At 36.9% G+C, this 24160-nt stretch overlaps 1 protein-coding gene across 2 annotated transcripts in view; it reads right to left on the reverse strand.

Moving 5' to 3' along the window:
• Positions 1 to 4575: 4575 nt before the first annotated feature.
• LOC110223069 (sodium/hydrogen exchanger 9B2) overlaps positions 4576 to 24160 on the reverse strand; it is a 45856-nt gene continuing 26271 nt past the window's right edge. Inside the window, exons 8-12 of one of the 2 annotated variants that reach the window (XM_021008404.2) lie at positions 17638 to 17744; positions 15534 to 15683; positions 10108 to 10216; positions 7851 to 7987; positions 4576 to 5041 (exon numbers count right to left, since the gene is read on the reverse strand). In XM_021008404.2, the coding sequence (XP_020864063.1) occupies positions 4904 to 5041; positions 7851 to 7987; positions 10108 to 10216; positions 15534 to 15683; positions 17638 to 17744 (641 nt within the window). In that variant the 3' untranslated portion in view covers positions 4576 to 4903. Of the gene's footprint in view, positions 5154 to 7850; positions 7988 to 10107; positions 10217 to 15533; positions 15684 to 17637; positions 17745 to 24160 lie in introns of both variants that reach the window. The other variant, XM_021008403.2, reaches the window with a different exon arrangement.

Below are 24160 nucleotides of genomic sequence, written 5' to 3' on the forward strand. Positions count from 1 at the left end.
TTTTAAAAAATGTGGATATGAGAAAGTTGGGAGAGAGAAAATAATTGAAAAAAATTTTTTTCTGAAAAGTATCATGGCCTATCTCTTCCCAGTAAGGTGATTTGAGCAAGAAAAAAAAATCTGTAAATAACAGTCCTTTCTCCTGTCCCCTCCCTTATTTCAGATGCATACAATAGATGCCCATTTCTGAGTCCTTTTTACTCTGCACTGAGTCTTATTAGTGTGTGTATGTGTGTGTTTGACCCCAAAAGAATTTTAAAAAATAAACTGATATGGGGTTCCTGATAAGGGAGGAATATTGGACTCTGTTTCACCCCCCAATGCACCACACTGTTTCTTTTGTGTCTGTGTTATTCTTTCCTGAGGTTAGGTGAATAAGAATCAAAGACAGAATAGATTAGATTATGACCTTGAGAAGTCTAAAAGGTCAGATGAGCCACAAAAGATGCCCTCAGAAACTTGGAGCCCATAGCATAGCCAAGTCCAAGGAGAAAAGTCAGGCCTCAGGAATGACCTGCTTGATTCATCTCAGCAATCTGTCAAGTCCTGAAATAAATCAGTCGTGAGTTGAGGAATAGATTGTAGTTATTCAAGATAACAGGGTAGTAAACCTGATACCCTGGGAGATGTCCCATGTGTGCAGAGTACGATGGATTTCCTAACCAAGAGACCTATGAAAAGGCTTTATGTCTTTAGGAAGGGAGAGGAGGTAGTATTGATGGGGTAAAGGGATCTGGACACCTAAAAGGGGTCTTTGAAAGCAACCCAGTCCCTGAATTTTCCCATCCATTTCATCAGGGAGGCTTGTAAGGACATTACTGGAATTCTGACATTGCTAGCATGATTAAGAGTTGTGGCAGTCCACATCACATTTGATATTCACAATTTTCTGTCATTATCTTAACGATTATCTTCACAGTTTTCTGTCAAATGAGATCTAGTGTCCAGCAAAAACAAAGCCACATGCAGGGAGTGAACTTGGTGGGGACTCCGGGGAGAAAAAGCCAACTCTGAATTATAATCATAGCTAGTATTTACATAAAGCTTGAAGGTTTGAAAATGCTTAATGTATGTTATTTTATTTGAGCCTCACAACAACCCTGTGAGGTAGGTGCAACTATTTATCCCCATTTTATAATTGGGGAAACTGAGGCAAACAGCTTAAGTGACTTGCTCAAGGTCATACAGCTACACAGTGAATAAGTATCAGAAGTAGGATTTTTCTGCACTCCCAGCCTAACTACCTACTATGCTACTAAAGTCCAGAAAAAGGGGAGGGAGGGACAGTGGCCCAGAGCAGCCAGAGCCAGATCTAGGACACTGCAAGTGTTCGCCTCCATTAGTATGTATACTGAGGCAATCAATTAGCATTCTCTGCAAGGTTAAGAAAGCCTTGATGGCTTACATTCTGATGGAGGAAGACAACACTTAAAGGGAACTGAAAACGAGGTAGGGAGAGAGAAGGTACCTGTTGGGGGCATGTGCCAAAATTTGTGTAAGAATGTAAGCTTGGCCAGTATAATGGAGGTGTGTCTCAGGCAGAGAAGGCAACTGAGTCACGATGCTAAAAGGAAGTGGGGGAAAGAAGCTTAAAGGGGCAAGTGGCCAGAGCAAACTTGATTCTTGGCCTTACTTTTCTTGAGCCTATGGAGTTTCAAGCCTTGTTGGGAAAAGTTATGACCCACATAAACTGAGTCTTTTTTGAGAATGAAAAATGGAAGGAGTAAACTGCATTGAGCAGTATTTCTGATTCCAAACTCTGGGGAACTTCCCCTTCAGTGGGATCTAGGATTCTCTTTTATTGAGTCAAGTTGCTTCATTCCCAGTGGGAAAGCTCCTCCACTCTATAGTGTCTGGTACAAAATATATTTTTCTATGTATACTTTCTCAGATTTCTGTTTTGCTATTGACTGAGATAAATGGTTTCTTTTGCCAAAAAAACAAAAAACAAGTGAGTAGGCTGTTCAGCCAAGAGAAGAATGGGATGAGGCTGATTGGGATTCCCAACTAATTTGGAAAAGAGGTGTGGTGTCAGGCCAGGAATTCTGCAGGAGGAAGGTGGGGGATGTCTCTTACTCAACTAAGTATTATAATCAGGGACCCCCTTTCTAGACCCTGTCTGTGGGTGGTGGTTCTAGACCTCCTTTGCATAAACTTAATCCTTCTTTTGGTCTGGAGGTAAGATAAGAAAGCATCAGAAAATCCCACAGCCTCAATCAACACTGGGTGGATGGGAGTGGGGGTGGGAAGGCAGGAGGTAATACCTATGAGTCAATGCAGACTCAGAGACTCCAAGGCAGAATGACTCCATCTCAGCAGGTGTACTCTCCACTTCCTCCCAAGGTTTTCTGCCCCTGTTCTGTTATTTTTATCCTTTTTTATCTCCTCTCTTTGGTGGAAAGGGGAGAGATCGAGAGGCAGCGTTGTTAAATAAGTGAGCACAGAGTTAACTCCCTCAGCTTCTCTCTAGTTGTTCTTAATTTAAGCCTTTTGTGTCATGGACCCCCTTTGGCAGTATGATGAAGCCCATAGATTCCTTTTCAGAATAATGTTTTTAAATAATTGAAGGAAATAACCAAATTTCAGTTAGAAGTTAATGAAATTAGTGATGTCTTTTTTTCTCATCCAAATTCATAGATTTCCTTGAAATCTGCCCATCAACCTAGATTAAGAACTCTTGTTCTACTCTGTCATCTTCCAAGAAGTCTTCCATACACATCTTTAAAGCTAGAGAGATGTCCTCCCTGATCAATTTTAAATTGAGCCCTTTGGGGGCAAGAAAATAGACTATATGAATTTCAGGGCCCACATATCTTGGAGATTCTAGATTTCCTAACCAGATATCCTTTTTGATCATCATTCAGACCATACTTGTATCATCTCCTGCCAGGTAGAACCGGCCAAAGCTTGTACTAGGGGCTGGTAAGGCCTTTGAAGATGACTTTCACATAACCACAAAGCTCCAGAATGCAAGACTTTATTCAAAGAACCTTATTTCTGTTGCTAGAGTTTCACTCTAGCTAAATTTGAAAAGACTCATCACCAGGTCTTACAGGTCAAAGGGAGGTATGTTTACACTCAGTAAGAGGGTACTCTCATTCACAAAATGACAGATCCTTGGAGTATTGAAGTAAATACTCCTGGTAGGCCCAATTATCATTCTCTATTATTCACTGATGTAAACAAAATTTCTGCTCCCATCTCCCAGAGCCTTAGTGATAAACACAATTTTAAGCATGTTGAAGTAAGGAAAAAGAAAGAAAAAAAAGAGCAAAGGATATTCTGAACAATTCCAAAGCTAAAGGGAAATTCATCCTCACCCTCCTCTTAATGTCAGTGTTTGCTAATGATGATCTGTGAAAAAATGGTCTACTCTACATTCGATCATGACAGACTGGTCACTTCTCTGTCAGCTTCAACAGGGAGCTAAGACTTATTTCATATTCTTCGTAATGCTGTCTTTATAATAGCTGATCTTTTGTCCATTTGCACCTATCAATGAAATCTTTTTTGACTATTATGTTTAGCTCCCTGTTCCTCATTACAGTTTCACAGAGAGGATGACAAGGCCCCACATTGACACAGGGACAAGGTAGTCTGTGATAGATGCTTTATAGATATTATCTCATTGGATTTCAACCCTGTGAGGGAGGTACTATTGTTATCTCCATTTACCGATGAAGAAACTGAAGTTAAGAGAGAATAAGTGACTTGCCTAGGGTCTCACATTGCTAAGTATCTGAGGCACAATTTGAATTCATGTCTTTCTGACTCCAAGTACCACATTCTATCTATAACACCACCTAGCTGCTGGCAGCCCCTTTGTGGTAACTCATATAATTATACTACAACTTTCCTACTGACGCTGGTCTCTAGAACTACAGTCACACTTTGGGCACCAAAGTATGACATGGTAAGCTCACATTTTGATGGTGCTTCATGATTTTCAAAGCACTTTCCTTCCAACCACCCTCTGAACTAGTAGCAAAATTTTTATTATATACATTTTATTAGTAATAATAATACACAGCCTTTACATAGCACTTTTAAGGTTTGTGAAACACTTTACAAATGTGATCTAATTTTATCCTCACAATAATAACCTTCATTTTACAAATGAATAAGTGCTGATTTTTGTGTGAGTTGACCTCTCCAAGTGACATCTGATTCCCTACTTCATCTTACTGGCTTTATCCCAAACATCCTACTGTAATACATATATTTTACTTTCTTTCCATGCCACTTCTGGCCCTGATTTCAGCCATTCTGTGTTGATGTCTACTATATTCAACTTCAAAATGTTACATTTTATTGACTTTCTCCCCAAATTCTAGGGTTCAGCCCCATATGGAGTGTGAACTGATAACCCTGCTGTGTGACAGCAACAGGAAGCTGGGAGGAACTGTTCTGGTCATGGGAGTGGGGAGGATTATACAAGTTAGGTATCACACATTGGAAGGACATCTGAGAACAAATGTCCAGAAGGCAGCTAGACACCAGACTGAAATAAGGGTGAGAGGTCACTCATACATGTGTCATTGGTAAAAGGCATGTAAATGAAGGCATGAACTCAAATTGGCAAAGACTAAAACATTTATTTTAAAAGAAAACTAAATAAATGACCCAAGTCATTGGTCCTATTGCACCTCTAACTTAGTACAATGGGTGGGAGTTTTGTAAAGAGGCAAATTTAGGCTTGATGTGAGAAGAAAAACTTTTTTTACCAACAGAGGGATGTAGAAGTGGCATGGGCTGCCCCCTTCCATGGAGGGCTTCAAGAGAAGGTTTCATGACATTGGATGGCACAGTGTAGTGGGCATTCTAAGATTCTGCTATTCAACACCCATCTAGACAGAAAAATTCTGATAACAGCAACAAGTGATAGTGACAGTTTTAAAAATTGTTACTCCCAGAGTCCTCTCCTTTCACCTCTATATTTGCACATGTGATTCTCTTCTCTCTCCATCTTTATTTTGATTCTGGTCAGCTTTCTGCAGCAGCCTGGGACCCAGGAGACCAATGAGCAGGCTTCCGATTGGAGCTGTGATCAGAATTGACAAGAATGCAACTGTTAGCACGTCCATTCCATACTTTTCCAGTTGTTCATCCCCATGCGTTCTTGCGGTGTCCAAAGCCACAGATCCTATGGCAGCCTGTGAAATGTTAAAGGTCAGGGGGGATGGGACAACACAATGAATGTGGAAGAAAAAGAAAAAGGAATCATCAATTCTAGTTTTCCCTCTGGAGTTGAGTGGTCTATTGGTATCATGATACTTTATTGGCATCTTTCACTTAAATTTTTATGGCTTAATATGAAAGTGTCAGTATGACATAGAGGACAGGGCTGGATTTAGAATCAGAAAGTTCCACTCAAATCCTGTCTGATATTATCTGTATAAACTTGAATAAATCACTATATCTTTACACCTCAGTTTCTTTATTTGTAAAGCAAAGAGATTAGACTAGATGACCTCAGAGGTCCCTTCCAGTGCTAGACTCTCTCCAAGCCTCACATTCCTGTTCTCTAAAATATGGATAAAGCCTTTTGTACCTCCCCTTAAATCGTGACCTCTTCTGCCATTCTTTGTGTCCCCCATTTTGCAGTTCCTGGTGCATAGTAGGTGCTTAATAAATGCTTACTGCCTGCCTGACTACCTGGCTCAAAGAGTTGTTATGAGGCTTAAATGAAGATGCAAGTAGAGTGTCCAGCGTGGGTTGAGTATTCAAGTGCAGATGTCCAGAAGGCAGCTTGAATGCACAACATGTCTGTTACTCTTATAATTAAGAATAACAAGAATGCAAACCCAATCACATGGAACCCAAGAAGCAAAAAACAACAGATTTAGTATATTTTTCAAAAGGATACTTAGTGTAATTATAAAACTTTGCTGCATCAAACAGACAAGACAGCAATACAAAGCAAGAATAGTAAATTATTTCTCTATACTTTACAATTTGTAATAAATGATAGCTTATGATTTTCTAATTCTAATTTTTAATTCTGAAATTTTTACCAAATGCATAAACATGATTTTTTTTTTATCACTGGACCATCCGGATCATAAATTTTGACCAAATGAAGATGATTTTTGTTAGGACAATTAGCATGACTATAATTTAATAATAATAATATATATATATCCTTGACCTAGGAAAGCATTCTCACATTTTCTTCTATATTCTTCTCTGTTGCACATAAACTCTGGTCAGGATTCATGTATCAATCATTTGATCAACAACCATTTATTAAATATACTATATGCCAGACACAAAATATAGTAGGGAGGGGCAGCAAGGTGGCACAGTGGATAGAGCACCGGCCCTGAAGTCAGGAGGACCTGAGTTTAGATCTGGCCTTAGACCAAACACTTGACATGTATTAGCTGTGTGACCCTGGGCAAGTCACTTAACCCCAATTGCCTTAAAAAACAAAAAAACCCCCCCAAAATATAGTAGGTGCCAGAGATACAAAGACCAAAGTGAGACAGTTCCTGCCTTCATTGAGCTTACATTCTACTGCAGTCATCAACTCATTCTAACCCAGTGACTGAGCTAAAGACCTATGAACAATACTTTTTTTTTTTATTCCTGGCTTTGGAGCTTTCTAAATGGAGGGTCTTTACTGTTCTTCTGAGTGATTTAAAGGAGATCTTGTCTCAAGATAGGGAGAAATTAGTTGTTGTTACATTGTTTCAGACTCTTTGTGACCCCATAGGCAAAGATACTGGAGCGGTTTGCCATTTCCTTCTCCAGCCTATTTGACAGATGAGGAAACTCAGGCAAACAGGGGTAAGTGACTTGCCCAGTGTCACACAGCTAGTGAATGCCTGAGGCTAGATTTGAACTCAGGAAGATGAGTCTTCCTGACTCTAGGCCACCCTATGCACTATGCACTATGGCCAGCCACCTTAGTTGCTCTAGGGGAAGATACTCTAGGTGATAACTGAAGGAAACTTCTGCTTTTCAAAGTTTAGCTCTGACAGCAATCCTCAACAGGTGGCCTTTTTTCTTATTCTATGTTGGAGTTCTTAACCTTTTTTTAGTTCATGTATGCCTTTGGCAGTCCATGAGACTAACAACCTTCTTCTCAGAATAATGTTTTTAAATACCTAAAATAAAATATATAAGGTTAATATAATTCTGAAAATAGTCTTTAAAAATTCATGAACACCAGATTCACAGTGGCAGTGTGGGAATGAATGTTATTTCTAGGGAAGTCCTGGAAATCTTTGTTGGAAAAAAAAAAGAAATGGAAACAAAGTCTGTCATTTGCCGACTGCTCATGTTAAAAATGAAATTTTAAGCTGTGTGACCCTGGGCAAATCACTTAACCCCAACTGCCTCGCCAAAAAGCAAAAACAAAAAGAAAATGAAATTTTAAGTGGCTATGCAATAACTAATATTGATAAACTTAACCCTTCCCAGCAATACAAGGATCTAAGACATCTCCAAAGGCTTCATGATGGAAAATGCTATCCACATCCAAAGAAAGAACTATGGAGTTTGAATGCAGATCGAAGCATACTATTTGCTATTTTTTTTTCTTCTGTTGAGTTTTGTTTTCTCTTTCTGGTGGTTCCTCCTATTGGTTCTAATTCTTACTTACAACATCACTAATGTGAAAATATGTTTAATAGGAACTGTATATGTATAGCCTATATCAGATTGTGCACTGTCTTGGGGAGGGTGGAGGGGAGGAAAGGGGAGAAAAATTTTAAACTCAAAAGCATATGGAAGTGATTGTTGATAAATCAAAATTAATTAATTAATTAAAAAATAAAGTATTATCACATTAAAAAAAAAGACTACATACAAATTACAAAGTACATGGTCATCCTTGTCATCCTTACCTGGACTGTGGCTTTAGGAAGCCAGGCAAAAGAAATGAATATTTTTTCCTTTATGTTAAAACCAGCAAAGGACACCATTAAGAATGTGGTAACAATCCTTATCAACACAGCAATGCCCAAGGTGGCCACACATAGCCCTACAATACGAACAAAGTAATTATTTAGAAATTGTAAGCCAGAGAGTACTTGGAAAGAACTTACCTTTCATGGTTAGTAATTGAATTAAAGAACAAAAAAAATTATTTGATGATTAGATGAAATGGAATTAAAAAAATTGATTTGTAAGAAATAAATGGTTTAAAGTTGTAATTTCCGCCTAAACGAAAATCTTCAGTTATCATTAATTAGTACAAATTTTTACATTTCTTATATTTTTACATTAAAGACTATATTTTCTTGTATTGATAACCATAATCAAAGAACTGGATCTTATTAAAATAACAAAAGATGAACCTTCCTCAGACAAGTGTAGACAGAATCCTAATTTGAGACTATTAATTATTCTTCCATTCTCAGTAACAGATACAACATTAAAATCTAGGACAAGAAGAATGTTTCCATCTTTTTGACCTCATAGATTCCTGGGCAATATGAGAACAATAACATGAATAAAAATAAATATTAATAAAATATATTGCCCTTCATCTATGGAGATGACCCTCTTGACCCACTGTTAATACAGTGTGTACTATGAATCATTTTTCCAGTAATGGTGATAAATTGCACTGAGTCAGCTATAAATATAGTGTTCCTGTTCCCTTTTGTTACTAAAAGCCACATTTGTCATATAGACAGACAGGCAGAGGGTTTTACACTTCATGGAACAGATCTATTCAGAGCTGTCTTTAGGGTATGACAAACACAGATAACTGCCCCAAGCCCAAACCATTTTGAAGACAAATCTAGTAGAATAGCACAATGAGGAGGAAGAGGTATCTATGGCAATTACCACTAAAAAAAGATCCTAAATTAACTAATAGCTAAAAAAAAAATCCTAAAGTAACTAGTTTATTTTATAATGATCACTATTAGCACACAAATACTATCATACCTCTCATCCCAAAATATAATCACCTCAGTTATGTTTGTTCAGTTCCTACTTTTACCGTTGTTCTCATAGACATATTATATCATTTGCTCTGATGCCTAGCACTCCCCAGAAATGGCACTGCTATTTTCTCTGTGCCACAGACCTAAGCCACGTGGCTAGTTAGCTAAAAATGTCAACTATCAGAATGTGCCATCTTGGGGTGGGGGGTGGGGAGAGAGAAAATTTGGAACTCAAAATCTTGTGGAAGTGAATGTTGAAAACTAAAAATAAATTAATTTAAAAAAAAAAAGAATGCGAGGAGGAAAAAATGTTAACTAAAGCCAGGTCATCCTTATCTCTAAAATAAGAAGGCCGGAATATACCATGTCTAAATTATTTTTCATCCTATAATTTCTTGATTCTACATATGAGCCACTGTAAAACAAAACAAAACAAAAAAACAAAAATCAATTTTGGCAAGGCTAACTATCTTTAAAATGCATGTCCGAGGTAACAAACAAATATATGACCACCAATGAAAAAACCAATTAAATCTGTCTTGTGATAGTATTTCGTAGTATCTTCATATATGTGTGTGGGGGGGGTTCCTTATTGGGAAAAAGCCATAAAATACAGTAATAAGTGAAAAACCATAAAAACTTAAGCTCTGGGAAAGGTGGAACCTCAGACATGGTGACCTGTTAGAAATCATAACTTAGACACTAAATCATAACTTAGACACCAAGTCAGAACTTAAGATACTATGACCTATGAAAGCCATAACAAGAATATTGTGACTTATATGTGACCAGGACATGATCAATACACAAACTTACGTCTGGGCATAACGTTGGCTTAACTCCCAAGCTCATTACTTAGCAACAAACCCCCTGTAAGGGCTGCATGTATTCAAATCTGTACTATTTGAAGTTATAATTATGTAAGATATGGTTGTTAATTCCAGACCAATGAAAATATGCAGGGACTCCCAGGTGAGGAAACTCCCCCTACCAATGCAGGTCGAAGCCTTCTGATACTCTAAGAGAGCAGCTTAGAACATTAAGAGGTTATCTGCCTAGGGGTACATATCCAAGTATATATCAAAAGCAGGCCTTGAACTTGGGTCTTCTTGGTGTTAAGGCCAACTCTTTATCTACTATGCTACCTTGTTTCATATTATCTAGAAAAAAAAGTATTTCCACAAACTTTTGGTATTGAGACACTTACCAACGGTTTCTGGTCTAAGGGATGTAATAGATACTTCTGCTCCAATCAATCCAAAAAGAAGAGGTTGGAAAATGTCCCATGAAATCGCAATGATCTTTTCCACATCTGCCTATACGGGAAATAATATTTATAGAAGCACAGAAAAAATTAATTGAGGCTTTATTAATTTGAAATATGAATTAATTTGATCAGGGCTGGCCTTTCTCTTTGTGCTACCTGTGAAGAAATAGTGCAGGCCTTGGAGTCAGGAAGAACTGGCTTCAAAGCCTACCTTTTACATTTACTTGCTGTATGAACCTGGGCAAATTACTTAACTTTTCCTATGTTTCACGGAAGTCTTTAAAGACTATGAGTCTTACATCTCCAAAAGTCTCATGATAGAAAATGCTATCCACATCCAGAGGAAGAACTGTGGAATCTAAATACAGATTGAAGACTACTATTTGCTCTTTTTTTTCTTCTATTTTGTTTTATTTCTTCTTTCTTGTGGCTCCTCCTATTGGTTCTAATTCTTCTTTACAACATGAGTAATGTGAAAACATGTTTAATAGGAATGTATATGTATAGCCTATATCAGATTGCACACTGTTAGGGGCAGCTAGGTGGTGCAGTGGATAGAGCCCTGGCCCTGGAGTCAGGAGGACCTGAGTTCAAATCTAGCCTCAGCCACACAACACTAGCTGTGTGACCCTGGGCAAGTCACTTAACCCCATTGCCTAGCCAAAAAACAAAAAACAAAAAAGCACACACACAGATTGCCCACTGTCTTCGGGAAAGAGGGAGAGAAAATTTAAAACTCAATATCTTATGGAAGTAAATGTTGAAAACTAAAAATAAATAAATAAAATTTTTAAAAAAGATTATGAGTCTTAGATGAGTTGTATTCGCCATAGGCAGAGGATATACTTACACTGATGAAATCATAGGTTATTTACATACTAATGTATTGAAGAAGAAAAGCTTTTCTAGATAAATGATGAGTATAGACAAATTTGCATAAGAGAAGTTTAACCTACTTGAAGATAAACTAGTTTAAGAACTTTAACATATTGTTGATTTTCAAATAAATGCTTATAAAAAGATTAGAATCTCCTTATGAAAGTGGGCCCAAACAGGGACTCTACAGGTAATATCTGGTTCCATTCATCAAATAAACATTTGCTGAAGCTTGGTAAAAGACAAAAACTAGTGTCATGCCGAATGGAAGGTCTTTCATGGGATCCTATCTTGGTTCAGTTCTGTTCAACATTTTTTTCAATGACTTGACATGTTAAATTTGTACGTAATACTATCACATGATCATAGATTCAGAGTTGGAATGGACCTCAGAGGCCATTGCAACTGGGTTAAGTGACTTCAACTCCCTCATTTTACAGATGAGGAAGCTAAGGCCCAGAAAGGATTTCTGGTTTCTACTCCTAGCTTTTCTATTAATGGATATTCTAAGTCTAACTGCCTAACAATGGAAGACTCTCATCTACAGTACTCCAAACAGATGGTCATCCAGCGCTGCTCCATTACTTCTAGTGGTGCTAAGCTCACTACTTCATGAGGCAACCCATATTGTTGTTGGATAACTTTAATAATTAGAAAAGTAGATCACTTTAATTTTTTGAAAAATCTCCCACTTCTTCAACTAAAATCCATTCCCTTCTAATTTCTATTCACTGGTCCAGGTTTGGCTAACTGGAGCACACAAGTCTATTTCTTTCTTCCACATAAGAACTCTTCAAATATACAAAAGCAGCTATTATGCTGCCCTTAGATTTTTCTTCTCTAAGCTGAACAACCCTGTTTCCTTCAAGGGTTCCTCTTCTGACATTATCTCTAAACTCTTGGGTTTTTTTTTGTTGCTGTTCTTCTTCAAATGTTTAAATATAATTGTCTTTCCTGACCTTCCTTGCATCGTTATTATTGATGTTGTTAGTTTCTCTATTTGAAATTACTTAGCCATGTACCTGTTGTATCTTCTCAATAGGATGTAAGCTCCTTGAGGGCAGAAGCGGCTGCATTTTGGTCTCGATGCCTAGCATAGCACACTGAACATTTACTATTATAAAGAAGAAATGGAGTTGTGATCAGCCAGTTACTAAGCTCTTTCAGTAGGACCAACTTAAAAAAAAACACCAGAAACATTGGTGGAGGAAATCCCTGAACAACTAGGGTAAGACCTCTATTAACAAAGACTGAAATCACTAATATCTGACTGAAGCTGTAAGCAAAGCAAAAAAAAAAAAGACAAAAAATAACAAAAAACCCCTGAGAAAATCCATCCTCTTACAAAAGTCTAGGAGCAGGCACTGTATTCAATATGCGTTTTTTTCTTTGAAATTAAGCAACAAATTCCTGGGTTTCTCTTTAAAAAATGCAACTATTATTAAAGCATAATAACATTTAATCCTGACAAATAAATACAAAGCATTTACTACTTCATAAAACATTTTCTCCATCTGCTCCTCATGAGAAACGTAATTAATAAAATAAATCATATTGGTACTCTTTATGCCTGGGTATAAATTGTTACTTGTCTTGGGTGTCTGGAAGGCTAGTTGCATGGTTTGTTGTTGTTTTTAAAAGGCCAAGATCTTCTTGCCTTTCATTACTGTGGAAGACACATTTCCCAGTCTCTAAGAGAGTATAGCATTTGGAGCTGGAAGGGGTTTTGGGGAGCATCTAGTTTATCAGTGACTCCCCCACCTCCCCATACATAATAAACAGCAGAGTAAGAATTTAAAACCTACTCCAATAACTCCAAATGCAGTGCTCTTTCCATCACACCAGGTTACTGCCTTTTTTTGCCTCATCAAAAAGGTAATAATCCTGAAATTCTGCTGGAATGATGTCCTGAACAGGGAAAAAAAAGCTTTGCAGAAATACAGATAAAAGTCCAGCAAAAGAACTTGGGCCATTTTTTAGAGATGTTTTAAAATGTTAATGGAGAACAAAAATTTGTAGCTGAAAAAAAAATTCCAGCTGAATTCTGGATCACATAAACTCAGCAATCAGGTAGCGAATTGTGAAAAAGTGATGCTCTATGGCTAGGCCATGGAAGACCACAACCTCTGAAGAATCAAAGTTTGCAACATTATAAAGAAAAAGAATTTTGAAAGACTTTAGAGCTATGATCATTGCAGTGATAAACCACAAGGCAAGAAGCATAATACCCACCTCCTGCCAGAAAGGAGGTGGATTCAAATGCAGAAAGGGACACATCTTTTTGGTCATGGCCAATGTGGGAATTTGTTTGGTTTGACTATGCATATTTGTTATGAGTTTTCTTTTCTTTTTCTTTTTAATTGTTCAATGATGGGAAGGGAGGAGAGTTAGAGGGAGAGAAAAGAAAATGCTTCTTAATTAAAGAATAAATTTAAATTGAATGAACTAAAAAGAATTAAGATTGCAAGTCATCCAATGGGCCACAGAATAGTGGATGGTGAGCATGAGTAGGTTGCAACCGATTGCAAATGAAAAATTGTATAACAGAATAACTAAAAGGGAAAAATGTATGATGATAAGGTAGGTGGGTCAATTTTATGGCAAGAGAGAGAATGATAGATAAACCAAGAGAAAGTCTGTGTGCTCCACTGATTTTTATGCAATATTAAGAGATACAGGGGAGGGACCCCAACAGGTTGGGTACAGGATTTATGGGAGGATATAGACTAGACCACAGGGTGGTCTATTTGAATGTGAGCTCCTTAGGAGTGGAGAATGTCTTGCTTTTCTGTTTGTATCCTTAGTGCTTAGCACATTATAAAGTGCTTAATAAATGCTCCCTCCCTTCCCATATTATCTCATTTAACTTTTACAACAGCACTAACATTTTTGCCATTTTACAAAAGGGGAAATTGAGGCTCAGAGAGGTTGACCTGCCCAGGGTCACACTGCTGGCAAGCGCATGAAGCAGAATGATCCTGGCTAAGTGTGCTAGTGATAGAGTTCTGGACCCAGAGTCAAGAAGACATGAGTTTAAATCCAGCCTTACAGACTTACTAACTGTGTGATCCTGGACAAGTCACTTAACCTCTGTCTGCTCAGCTTCCTCAAGTGTTAAATGGAAATACTTCCTAGGATTATTGTGAGGATCAAATACGATAATACTTGTTAAGTGCTTTGCAAACCTTAAAGCATGACATACATGTTATTATTATTATCCCACATCATTCTCACTAAGTTTAGTGTTCCACTCACAATGTCTTACTGCTGTTGGGGTGACTCTTAGTACTGCTAATCAATCAGTCAGTCAACAAACATTTGTTAAGTACCTACTCTCTGCCAGGTCTTATACTAAGCACCATAGCTATAATGAAAGGCAAAAACAGCCTCTGTTTTCAAGGAGCTCACAATCGGACGGAGGAAACAACATGAAAACAACTATGTAAATACAAGATACCTACAGAACAAACTGGAGATAACTGACGTATGGAAGGCACTGGGCTTAAGGGGAATCAGGAAAGGCTTCCTGTAGAAAGTGGGATTTTAACTGGGACTTGGAACCAGGGAAGCCAGGAGGCAAAGACGCGGAGGAAGAACATTCTGAGCATGGGAGACAGCCAATGAAAATGCTCTCACAGGGTTGCTGTGAGGAAAAAAATCAAATTATATATGCACAGTGCTTCACAAATGTAAAGCAATACAATATTTAATAATGTGATATTTAAATAAATATCAGTTATTATTATTTTTATTGATACTAGGTCTTCCTATCTCACCCAGGCTAGAAATACAGCAGCCATTCATAGGGTTGACACCACACAGTTCATCAAGAGAGCTTTGTCCTGCTGTATTTCTGGCACGGGCTGATTTGCTCCTTCTGAGGCAGCCTACTGGCCCTAGCCCGGTAGCATCCTGGTAGCTCCCACACCATATTGAGTGGGTACCAATTGGCTTAGCTCCCTGCAGCAAAGAATTCCTCAAGCAAACAATAACCTCAGCCTTCCTGGTAGCAGGGATTACAGGCTTGGATTACCATACCATCCTATCATTCTTATTTATAAGATACTGCAAAATTCTAATAGTTTCTTTACTGAGTATCATTTCTTTATTAAACTGGACAGACCCTGATCCTTTCAAACACAAATCTGCTACACACACACACACATATATATATGATTGATATTATATACACATATATGTAACATACATATATATATGTGTGTGTGTGTGTATGTGTGTGTATATATGTGTGTGTGTATATATATACATATATATGTGCATATATATATAGAAGATTTGTGTTTTGTCTGTATATATAGACAAATTTCTCTCTCTCTTTCTCTCTCTCTCTCTCTCTATATATATATATATATACACACACACACACACACACACACACACACACATATATGAGAGAGAGAGAGAGAGAGAGAGAAAACCATCAGGAGACATTTCATTTGTAACATAGAAAGCTTGAGAATAAAATTCACCTTTTCACTAGACCATCCTATGCCAGCAAGAAAAGCCATAACCAGTGTACACAGTCCTCCTGATCCTGGAAAACCAAAAAACGTGCTACTGAAGAGGGCAAACACAGCCAGACCCAAAAGGAGATAAGCTCTCTTCCACTTCAATTTTCCCTGAAAGCAAAGACAATGGGAATGGGAGAGAAGTTGATTCAATTTTTCCTCAAGATAAGTTTTCTATATTAAATATTAAATTTAAAGGTTTTCCATATTAAATTAAATTAAATTAAAGGTTTTCTATATTAAATGTTAATGTAATAAGAGAATATCTGGCTTAACTTTCTTAGTACCATTTACTTAAGATTAACACATCACATAGCTGTTAAAAAGTCTGCAAAACCAAGCTTATCAACTTCAACTCTTGTGTTCATGAACTAGTTTTCTGTTCTACTTGAGACAGATTTCCCCTTCTGCCATCTGTCCGTTGGTCTATAAATCAATATCTTTCCTTATTTGCTCTTTGAAATTCTGTTGTACCCACCTTGCTTTTGTAACCAAAACCTATACATAGCTTAAAACAGATGAACAAGGCTCGCTGGTTTTTTTGTTTGGTTTTGTTTGGTTTTATTCAGTGCTGCCTGTACTCTGAGCATAATAAACTATGGTTTTCACCTATCTCTGCATCACTGATTATAAAATTGGCCACAGTAGCTAACCAACAGATCCTAATATAATTTTTGTCACATTAACTTACAAATTGTTTTTTCCTGGATATACCCAATAGATTACCTGATATTTGCTTTTTCTTCCTTCCCAAAGACAGATCTCACTTTGTAGAAATTCTTTGTGCCTGCTCCTATTACTTTCTTTTATTAAGTTGCCAATGTAACATTTTAGATGAAAGTAAAACCTCCTTTTCCTTAAAATCCCCCTTTCCTTCTTTTGGTTCTTCTTTTCCAAGTTTATGAGCTTCTAAATCTCGGTGCTTTAAGAATAAACTGTTGGCTTCTTGAGTTTCAGGATTATAGGCCTATATATTTTATTTTAGCTTTCAATCACTTAGTTTTCTTATTTTTAGCGATTGTTTTTAGAAATGTTAGAAGTGCACCCCAAGCCCTTAGCATAGTGCCTGGCACAAAGTAAGCACTTAATAAATGCTTATAGTTTGGAGTTTTGCTTATTTTATTATACAAGGTGTCATGGCAATCTTGGTCCAATTTCAAGCTTTAATCACTTTAAATAAACTTAAAATTGAACTAGAGACTTCTGGGACACCGTACACACATAGTTCATAGGACACAGGGATGGCTAAGACCGTCCCTTCTTCTTTTTTAATGCTCTGTAAATTTTATTGTATCTTCTTAGAATTAATGAGTTTAGAGTTCCTAGGTAGAAAAAGTCCAAATTAATTTAAAATTTTTTCTCTTTTAAAAAGGGGCATAGCTTTCTTTTAAAGGAAACATTAGAACTATATCATTTCTCAGTTTTATAACATTATCAGATAAATTTGGTAAGTTAAAGGATTGTCTTGAAATCTATTCTAAACTTTTCATGTATCAAAATATTGCATACATCTAGAATAATGTCTGTTCTCATAGATGTCAACCTCTGAGTAAGGGGATAAGTTCCATATATTTGCGTCTATCTTTATAAAGTAAATACCTGAAAGAAAGAAGACAGCCATGAAATCTTGACTACATGGTTGAGAGCAGTGCATTCATGTTTAGTTACTCTCATTTTTTAAAAACTATTCTAAGATCTTTTGGAATTAGAAATGGAGGATCACAAAGAATTATATTATGTATTGACTTGCTTGCATGTTAGCTCAAAAACAAACAAAAACCCTTGTTCGTCATCAGAAAATGGAGCTCATGGTACCTGTTTTACAATTCAAAATGAAGAGTGAAGTTTGGATAAGTAGTGGAGCAGTTGGACAAGTTTTCAGAACATTAAGTCTTCTAATCACTCCATTTCACAAAAGCACGACCTCATAAGACAAAGAGACATTTCAATAACCCCATTCCCTCCCTCTCTAATTTTGTAAGAGATATTTCACGGATGTTTCTAAAAGTGAACTTTTTTCTTGTCTGAATGCAGTTTCCCAACAAATCCAAAACTTCCTTTGTACCTGATCCCAACTTGGAAAGTACTGAATAAAAAATCCAAGAAGAGATCCAGCTGCCACACCAACTATCACCTCCAGCAATCCTCTGAGAACATTATAAATTGTGGAACCTGTGAAAGTACAAAAAGGAGATAATATTTCAAATAAAAATCTTAATAGTAATAATACAATATATCTCACCTTGGGAGAGGAAAGATACTTTTTATCAAACAAGAAATTATTGGAGGAAAAATGCTATTGTTTGATTACACAAAGGTAAAATAATTTTGCACAAACCTCTCAAATATGTCTAAAATGCAAAGAAATAAGTTGGGAAAATAAATGCAATAATCATGTCCAAGTGTTAATATCTGTAACCCGGAAGGAACTGACTCATATGTACAAAACTAAAATTCGTGCTTTCCAAGGGGGCAGCTGATTAAAAGATAAAGATAACACAAAGTGTTAATAACTACATAAAAAGATGCTATAGGGTAGCTAGGTGGCACAGCAGATAAGAGTGTTGGGCCTAGAGTCAGGAAGACTCATCTTCCTGAGTTCAGATCAGGCCTCAGATATGTGACCCTGGGCAAGTCACCTAATGCTGTTTGCCTCAGTTTCCTTATCTGTAAAATGAGCTGGAGAAGGAAATGGCAAACTACTCCAATATCTTTGCCAAGAAAACCCCAAATGGGGTCATGAAGGGTTGGACACAGCTGAACAACAACAAAAAGATGATCAAATTCCCTGATAATACAAGAAATAAAAATCAAGACAACTTTAAGATTTGACCTTACACTCACTAAAAAGGCAAAAATGACAGCAACAAAAAGTTTTAAATTCAATTGTGTCAAAGTTGTGAGAAAAAAACAAAACAAAACAGGCACTCCCAGTTTCTAGTATAGTGCTCCATTTAATAATGGAAATACTGGGAAAGAATTTTTTACAACCAGTCTCTCTAATAAAGGCCTCATTTCTAAAATATATAGAGAATTAAGACAAATTTATAAGAACACAAGCCATTTCCCAATTGATAAATGGTCAAAGGATATGAACAGACAGTTCTCAGATAAAGAAATTAAAGCCATCTATAGTCATATGAAAAAATGCTCTAAATCGTTATTGATTAGAGAAATGCAAATCAAAACAACTCTGAGGTGCCACATCACACCTATCAGATTGGCCAACATGACAAAACAGGAAAATGATAAATGTTGGAGAAGATGTGGGAAAATTGGAACACTAATACATTGTCAGCGGAGTTGTGAAATGATCCATCCATTTTGGAGAACAATTTGGAACTATGCCCAAAGGGGCTACAAAAATGTGCATACCCTTTGATCCAGCAATAGCACTTCTAGGGCTATATCCCAAAGAGATCATACAAATGGGAAAAGGACCCATATGTACAAAAATATTCATAGCAGCTCTTTTTGTGGTGGCAAAGAATTGGAAATTGAGAGGATGCCCATCAATTGGGGAATGGCTGAGCAAGTTGTGGTATGTGAATGTAATGGAATACTATTGTGCTATAAGAAATGATGAACAGTCTGACTTCAGAAAAACCTGGAAGGACTTGAATGGTCTGATGCTAAGTGAAGTGAGCAGAACCAAGAGGACTTTGTACACAATAACAGCCACGTTATGCAATGACTAAGATTGTTAAACTGAACCCTTCTCAGCATTACGAGGATCTAAGACATCTCCAGAGGCCTCGGGATGGAAAATGCTGTCCACATCCAAAGAAAGAACTATGGAAGTCGAATTGCTATCACTTATTTTTACCTTTTGTTGAGTTTTGTTACACCTTTCTGATGGTTCCTCCTATTGGTTTTAATTTTTACTTACAACTTCACTAATGTGAAAATATGTTTAATGGGTATGTAAAAGTAAAGCCTATTGTGCACCGTCTTGGGGAGAGTAGAGGGGAGAAAAATTTTCAACTCAAAAGCACATGGAAGTGATTGTTGATAAATCAAAATAAATTAATAAAAAAAAAGAAAAAAAATAATGGAAATACTAACTTTTTAACTGAAATTTAATTCAACTGTTGAATACATTTTTGGTGGAACTGGCAAATATTTTGGAAAGCAATGTGGCATTATGTAACAAAGATCATAAAAATGATCATCTCTTTTGAAAAAAAATTTTTTATCCATATAATAAAAAGGAAAAATAACCTATTTACAAAAAAAATCTAGCTGCTTTTTTTTTTGCAATACGAAAAATGGAAATTATGTGACCAATTAGAGTATATTATTGAAATGGTTCTATGAAAATGATAAATGTGAAACATCTGAGGAAATATGAAAAGACCTATATGAAGTGATGCAGAATGAAGCCCATAGAACCAAAATGCCACATACATTAACTACAGCTATTGAGGCAGGGTAGGGGATGACAGGTAGGGGTGGGTGGGTGGGGATAGGGAAGAAACAAGGAAAAATGACTAGGGGAATAAAACTAGGGGAATAGAACTTGAGAAAGACCTAGGAAGGGACAAAGAATAAAAATAGTTTTGTTTGGACTGTTTTAGTTGTTCACTGTTCATTAATTTCATTTGTTTCTTCCTTATTAAAATTTTTTGTTAAGATTATAATCACTACTGGTTTTATACATATATTCACTCATTTGTGTTGATGGTTAAGTTTGTAATTGAAAAATAAAATGGAACAAGGTTCAAATCCCACTTCTGATGCTACTGCCAATATGACCTTGGACAAATCATTTTATTTCCTTCGGTCTCAGTTTCTTCATCTGTAAAATGAGGGGTTTGGCTAACATGGCCTCCAGGGTCCCTTCCAGATTTATGAGCCTATGACCCTATGTATCAAATACCTAATAACTGTGTGTGAAATATATTTTTTGCCCTCCAAAAAGTTGTACATAGCCTGCTCAAGTTAAAAATTTAAATGTCTAGCAAGATAATATATTTTATAAAGGACATAAACTTTATATAATAATACAAAAAATTATAATTAAAGCCAGCCATAAAACATGTAACTTGGAACAATTTTTTCACTATACAAATGTATACATGGATCGAGTAAGCAGATTAAGTGTCTACCTGAGTTTTCAAATGCCCATTTAAGGGTCTGATTTTTAATATTTGACCTGAAAAGGTACACCAGGAATTTAGCAAAAGAAACAACACAGGTTTTATGAATACTAATCTTAGTAAACAATGTAAGGCAGTACAATACAGCAGAATGAGAACTAAGCAGGAAATCAGAAGACCTGAGTTCTAGTCTTCACTAGTTCAGAGCTGGCTATATGACTCTAAGTGTATTACTGAACCTCTCCAGATCTCACATTCCTTATAAGATGAGATGGTTGGATTTGATTATCTCTAAGTTCCTTTTCTCAATCTCAATCAATCATTATATAACCAGGTTCAGGGGAGACTGAATTCTTGCAAGCACTGAGTAGGACCTCAGAGATTAGCTGCATAGACTTCTGTTAATTACAGTCTCATAAGATAGAACAAAAATCCCCTTACTTGGATGGGAAGGACTGCATGCAAAGGAAAAATTCAGCAGGAGAACTTGGTTTCATTTTCACAGGGAAGAAAGACAGTGCCACCAGGGAAATGGCAGATTGTTAACTGGTAGTTAAAGGGACAGAAAGGGAGAGAAAGGAAAGAGAAGAGAGGGGAGGAAAAAGACAGAGAAAGGGGGACTTGAGTTCTCTCTCCACTCAAACTTTCTGAGAAGTGGGTGTATCTGGGACAGACTGGGGTAAGGTCTTCAAAATGACAGAGAAGCGCTTTACCTTTCCCTCACATCTCCCTCTGTCTGCAGTCAGCAAGTATTGACTTTAAGATTTTTCTCTTAAGTTGTTCATAATTTCTGGTTTTCATAGTAACTTAAAAGATGCTTTGCCTGATATAAAACCAATAACCACTCTTAATTTGTTCATGATTAAAATCGTTCTTAATTAGGAACAGGGAGACTGTAAGGGAGAGTCAGTAAATGGTGATTAACAGAGGCAGAGAATAGATGTTTTGTCTGGATTGCTGGGACAGTAGGGAAAGGATTCATCTCTCATTGTTCGGCTAGGAGCTTGAGTTATTAGAGAGAAATCTTAGGGAAAAAAAGAAATATTAGGGAGTTTTGATTTCCTGTTAGTAACTCTCATAAATTCTTAAACAGCAGCATTTAAACCACTGGGGACCACACCCCTTTGTTACTGAGTAAACAAACAAATGGCTAAGCAGATTGATGCTTTTCTCCAAGCAAAGTAGCTTCAGGCAAGTACACTCCCCTGTGTCCATTTTCTTCAGATGAGTCTATTACTGGGGAGAGACAGAATAAGGGCATTGACTAAGGGAAGTTACAGCCCCTGCAACTAAGGTAAAACTTGGGAAATAGCATAAATGCATACATTCCAAAGGTGGAGAGAGATGCAATAGGGACAGTCCTTCACCTCCAGAGTCAACCTTACCAGACAGCACCACCTGCTAGTTACAATTATATGTTCTCTCTAAACTCTACCGTGACTTTTTTTTTAATTCAATTTCATTTTTAATCCCAAGGCCTTACCTTTCTCCACTCTTTCTTCTATTCATTCTGACATGATTTATGATCCCCTACTATTTATTTTATTTTCAAATTTCGGTCATCTTTATCAAGATTTTGTCCTTCAAATAAAGCTTAAGGATTTTACTTGAGAAAACTCTTAGGAGAGAATATCTATAACACGTACATATCTATCTGCTGGTATGAAATAAAATCAGAAAAAATGTGACTTTTCCTCATATGTGAAGTTATGGAATTAATTTAGTAATATACATAGCTTAATGTACAGAAAACAATATTCTGATGCCTTATTGTGGTGAGGTGACCCTGTGTTAATACTGTGCCAGTGAAGTCATGTTAGGTCCTTCCAAGCTGGAAAGGCTTTGAGTATGACCCAGAGCCTGCTTATATAGTGTCTGCTCTAAGGGCAGAGAGGTTTATCAGTTGGCTAATCAATCAATAAGCATTTATTAAGTGCTTACTATGTACCAGCTAAGAGCTAGTAACACAAAGGTAAAAAAAGCAAGAAACCGATTAATCTCAGCCTCTGCTCTTAAGGAGCTCAGTCTAATAGGAGATATAACATGCAAGCAGCTGTGCACAAACAAGATATAGACAGAATGTGTTGGAGATAATTAATTGAGATAAGACATTAGTATTAAGTGGGATCAGGAAAGGCTTCTCATAGGTGATATTTTAGCTGGGACCTGACAGAAGCCAGGAGACAGAGATGAGGAAGGAGTTCCAAGCATGAAGGACAACTAGTGAAAATGCCCAGAATTGGGAGATGAGTGTTTTGTGCAAGGAATGGCAAGTTAACTGAGGTATGGTGAATTTTTTGGTCACAGCAACTCTCAAACATCGAACTTATGATTTCAACAGTATAGGAAGCTTCCAGTGAGGAATTTCCTGCATAAATGCAAATTTGTACCTTCTCTGCAATTTATAATCTAAAAGAGTTGCCTGGTAAACAGAGAAAGCAGGTTACTAGCTCAAGGTCATACAGCCAGTATGTGGTAGAGGTGAGGATAAAGAGGTGAAGAAAAATTATAATAATGATTCTTTTTTTCCTGCTGTGATTGCACTGCTTTTCTATCTATTAAAAAAAAAGGAATTGATTTTGTTTCACTAAAAAAGAAAAAAATTCACTGGTCTATGTTAAAATGAATATACCTAGCTGATAGTGATCACAATATATGAGCTATTATATATGACTTATTATAGAAAAGCAGTGTGACATAATGGACAGAGCCACCTTAAAGCCACAGGTCCTGCCTCTGACTCCTACTGGTTGTGTGATCCTGGGCAAGTCACAACCTCTCAGCGCTCTACATAACCCGCTAAGACTAAGTGGCAGAAAAGATGCCAACCTATATGGGCAGGAGCAATTTTCTTACCAATAAAATCAGAGGCCCAGGGATCCCTATTCCAAACTTAGAATAAATACAAATAAGAAAGGAAATATAGAGTAGTGGATAGAGGATTGGTCTTGGAGTCTAGAAAAACCTGTGTTCCAGCCCCACTCTGATATATACTAGCTGTGTGGCCATGGGCAGATCATTGGATTTCTCAGTGCCATTGTCACTCTTTAAGACTAGGTTTCAGAGGAGATGCTGATCTTGCTTAATAATGGGAATTTCCACAAAAGGAACTCCTCTACATGATGAAATAAATCACAGGCCAAGGGGAAAAGGAAGTGAGACTTGCCCATTAGTTATTTATAAAGCTATAAACTAAGTCCAAAGTAAGTCAATAATACAAAATACAGGATCAAAGACTGGGAATTGTCGAACTCTGAAAGCTCAGGTAATATGTTTCACTTATTTCATTGGAATGTAAAGCCACCTTCTGAGGTAGAGGGCATGACAGTAACCGTACCTTCTCATCACACTCAATGAGCCATAGGGCTAAATTGATTCCTAATTATTAAATCATTAAAAAGAAACTATAAAATGGTATAGTTTGATAAGGTTTCCTAAATATTTGAATGGTCTGGGGTTTTCCTTTGATAACCAGGTAATAATTCTAAC

The sequence above is a fragment of the Phascolarctos cinereus genome, unplaced genomic scaffold (genome assembly GCF_003287225.1).
Source record: "Phascolarctos cinereus isolate Bilbo 61053 unplaced genomic scaffold, phaCin_HiC Scaffold_9;HRSCAF=440, whole genome shotgun sequence".
Classification (NCBI taxonomy): Eukaryota; Metazoa; Chordata; class Mammalia; order Diprotodontia; family Phascolarctidae; genus Phascolarctos; species Phascolarctos cinereus.